The 3,262-nt window shown below is 53.2% G+C and overlaps 1 protein-coding gene across 1 annotated transcript in view; it reads left to right on the forward strand.

Annotated features, from left to right (window-relative positions):
- SERTAD1 (SERTA domain containing 1) overlaps positions 1 to 2,723 on the forward strand; it is a 3,049-nt gene extending 326 nt beyond the window's left edge. Inside the window, exon 2 of the mRNA XM_008069806.1 lies at positions 1,655 to 2,723. Coding sequence (XP_008067997.1) covers positions 1,658 to 2,365 — 708 coding nt within the window. The 5' untranslated portion in view covers positions 1,655 to 1,657 and the 3' untranslated portion in view covers positions 2,366 to 2,723. The remainder of the gene's footprint in view (positions 1 to 1,654) is intronic.
- Positions 2,724 to 3,262: the final 539 nt, after the last annotated feature.

Consider the following 3,262-nt stretch of genomic DNA (forward strand, 5'->3'; position numbering starts at 1 on the left):
GAGCAGGAACAACAGCCAGGAAGCCGGGCGTTGTGAAGGGTCCCGGGGTCAGAGGGGGCCAGAATTCCCGGGGGGAAGCCGGCCTGGGCACCGCTAGGGGGCGCCGGGCCCCGGGGGGCGGAGCCGGGGGTGGGGGCTGAATTCCTGCGGTTCCGGACTCCCCGGTCTGCAAGGCAGGGGCGAAGACCCAGATTTGAGCAGTGTGGTGGGTCACTCTTGAGGTCTTGTTAGGCAATCCGCGAACTGGACCCTTCAGTCTTCCTGGCTCCAGAAAGTAGGTTGGGCCAGAGGTCCAAAACTCCAGCCCCAGCACCTCCCTCCCCCGGCCACCACGTGAAGAGTGTGGGTCCGCAAATTTATTTCAGTGATCGGTCCCGTCCCCATCAGGGTTTCCCGGCAAGCCCCGTCCACTCTGTCTCCCAAATAAATCCCGAATCGGCCACCTTCCTTCCACGTCCACTCCCAGCTTCTGCCCAGACCATCATTATCGCCCACCCGGAGCACAGTAGACGCCGAATGGGTCTGAGATCCACACTTTTCCTGCTCCCTTCCCCCGTCTTCCTCGAAGCAGCCAAGGGGGATCTTCTGGAAACTTAATCAGCTCACAGCACCACTCCCCTCCCTGCTCTATTCCCCTCGATGACTGCCCACCATACATTACATCCAAATTCCCCCCCTTTGCATATATGAGCATCTGTGACCTGGCCTCTGCCTGCCCCCCACCCTCCATCAGGTTTCCAACCATGCCACTCCTGTGTGCCATCCACACTGGTCTTTTTTCAGTTCAAGCTCATCCAACCTCCGGGTCTTTCCTTGCCTTGTTGTTCCCTCTTCCTGGCATGCTTTCCCCTGGTTCTTCCATGGCTGACTTCTTCTCTTGCTTGAGGGCTCGGTTCAAGGTCATCTCCTTACAGGAGCCTTCCCTGACCATCTCCAGGACCTTTTAATATCTTCCTGTCACTCTCTGTACACTTCCTGTGTTTATTTACTTCTTGTGGGATACCTGCTAGACACTCAATAAATATCCAACTATACAAAATAGTCACTTTTGTAGGACAAAAAGGGTTGAATATTGGCCATTCCACATGGTTCATTGGAGAAATAGTGTTATTATTAAGGGTACTTATTAATAAGAGTAATTACTGTGTTCTAAGCACTGTTGTAATTGCCTTTTATTATCTCATTTAATCCTTAAAACAACTTATGAGGTTAATGCTATTGTCATCTATATCTTAAAAGTTCCTTAAAAAAAGCTAGGTGCCTGTAATCCCAGCTGTTTGGGAGGTCGAGGCGGGGGGATTGCTTGAGCTCAGGAGTTTGGGACCAGCATAGGCAACATAGCAAGGCTCTGTCTCTATAGAAAATAAAAATAATTAACTGGGTGTGGTGGCACGTGCCTGTTGTCCCAGCTACTCAGGAGGCTGAGGTAGAAGGATCACCTGAGCCCAGGAGGTCAAAGCTGCAGTGAGCCATGATCATGCCACTGCACACCAGCCTAGGCAACAGAGTAAGACCCCAACTCAAAAAAAAAAAAAGCTAGGTGCTGAGAGGTTGAGTGACTTGGCTGAGATCATGCCTACAGCAATTGTCAGGAAGCCAGGATTTGAACTTAACACTTGTCTTCCATAACCGAATGACTCCCCACTCTCTACAGAGGATGCTGAGCAAGGGTCTGAAGCGCAAGCGAGAGGAGGAGGAGAAGGAACCTCTGGCAGTCAACGCCTGGTGGCTGGATCCTGGCCACCCAGCAGTGGCACAGGCACCTCCGGCTGTGGCCTCGAACTCTCTCTTTGACCTTTCGGTTCTCAAGCTCCACCATAGCCTGCAGCAGAGTGAGCCGGACCTGCGGCACCTGGTGCTGGTGGTGAACACACTACGGCGCATCCAGGCATCCATGGCACCCACAGCTGCCCTGCCACCTGTGCCCAGTCCACCGGCAGCCCCCAGCGTGACTGATAACCTTCTGGCAAGCTCGGATGCTGCCCTCTCAGCCTCCATGGCTAGCCTCCTAGAAGACCTCAGCCACATCGAGGGCCTGAGTCAGGCCCCCCAACCCCTGGCGGACGAGGGGCCACCAGGACGCACCATTGGGGGAGCCCCGCCCAGCCTGGGTGCCTTGGACCTGCTAGGCCCAGCCACTGGCTGTCTACTGGACGATGGGCTCGAGGGCCTGTTTGAGGACATTGACACCTCTATGTATGACAGTGAACTTTGGGCACCAGCATCTGAGGGCCTCAAGCCCGGCCCTGAGGATGGTCCGGGCAAGGAGGAAGCTCCGGAGCTGGACGAAGCTGAGCTGGACTACCTCATGGACGTGCTGGTGGGCACACAGGCGCTGGAGCGGCCACCGGGGCCAGGCCGCTGACCCCTAGGGCTGGGATGGTTGTCTGGTGTCTGAACTGAGCCTGGTGGCTGGACCAACTCTCCCTGGAAAGACACAGCTGGCTCCCCTAGTACAGAGAATGGGGCTTGGGCCACTTTGGAGAGACAGCATCCAGTCTTGGGTAACCTCATATCCGTCCTCTTGTCTTGGGGCTAGTGGGAGAGTCTGGGGTTAGCCCCTAGAGATGATATGACCGGGTCTGGTGGCTGGAATATGATTGGCCCCATGCTGAACTGAATCCCCTGGGGTCATAGCCTGGGCTGTTCCTTTTCTGATGGGGGAAGAAATCCCACTCTTTTTTTTTTTTTTTTAAATTAAAACCAGTCCTGGGAAATCTCAAGTTGGTGTGCTTCTTTGTCTCTGGGCAAATTTGAAGGTGCGATAAAAACATCTGATATTTATTGAGCATGGACTGTGTACTAGGCAAAGTTCTAAGCATATGATATGTGTTAACTCATTTAATCCTATAACAACTCCACAAGATGGGTATTATTATTATTATACTCCCATTTTACAGCCAAGAAAAGTGAGGCTTCAAGAGGTCATCACTGGAGGGAGGTGAGTTTTAATACATGCACTTTTCTTCATCACTGGTCTGAGAAGTAGACCAAGTAGGTCTGATAACTGGTCCTCTAGATAAACTCTAGAACATACTCAGCCAGGTTTCCCTGTGGTGCTTATGTGTGTATATGTGGGGCAGGGGGGAAGCCCCACGCCACTTTTTGGAAATGAAAATGAAAGTCCTTGCCTGGAGGCAACCTGTGTATCTTAAGAGGGGTGGGGGGTGGGAGGGCACTTTCAGAATGCTCCTGAAAGAAAAACCCAAAAGCTGGAGGCTGGACAGAGCCTCTCCAAGGAGCGCTGAGAGTCAGTTCTCCA

The sequence above is a fragment of the Carlito syrichta genome, unplaced genomic scaffold, assembly GCF_000164805.1.
Source record: "Carlito syrichta isolate Samal-C Ts95f unplaced genomic scaffold, Tarsius_syrichta-2.0.1 Scaffold111498, whole genome shotgun sequence".
Lineage (NCBI taxonomy): Eukaryota > Metazoa > Chordata > Mammalia > Primates > Tarsiidae > Carlito > Carlito syrichta.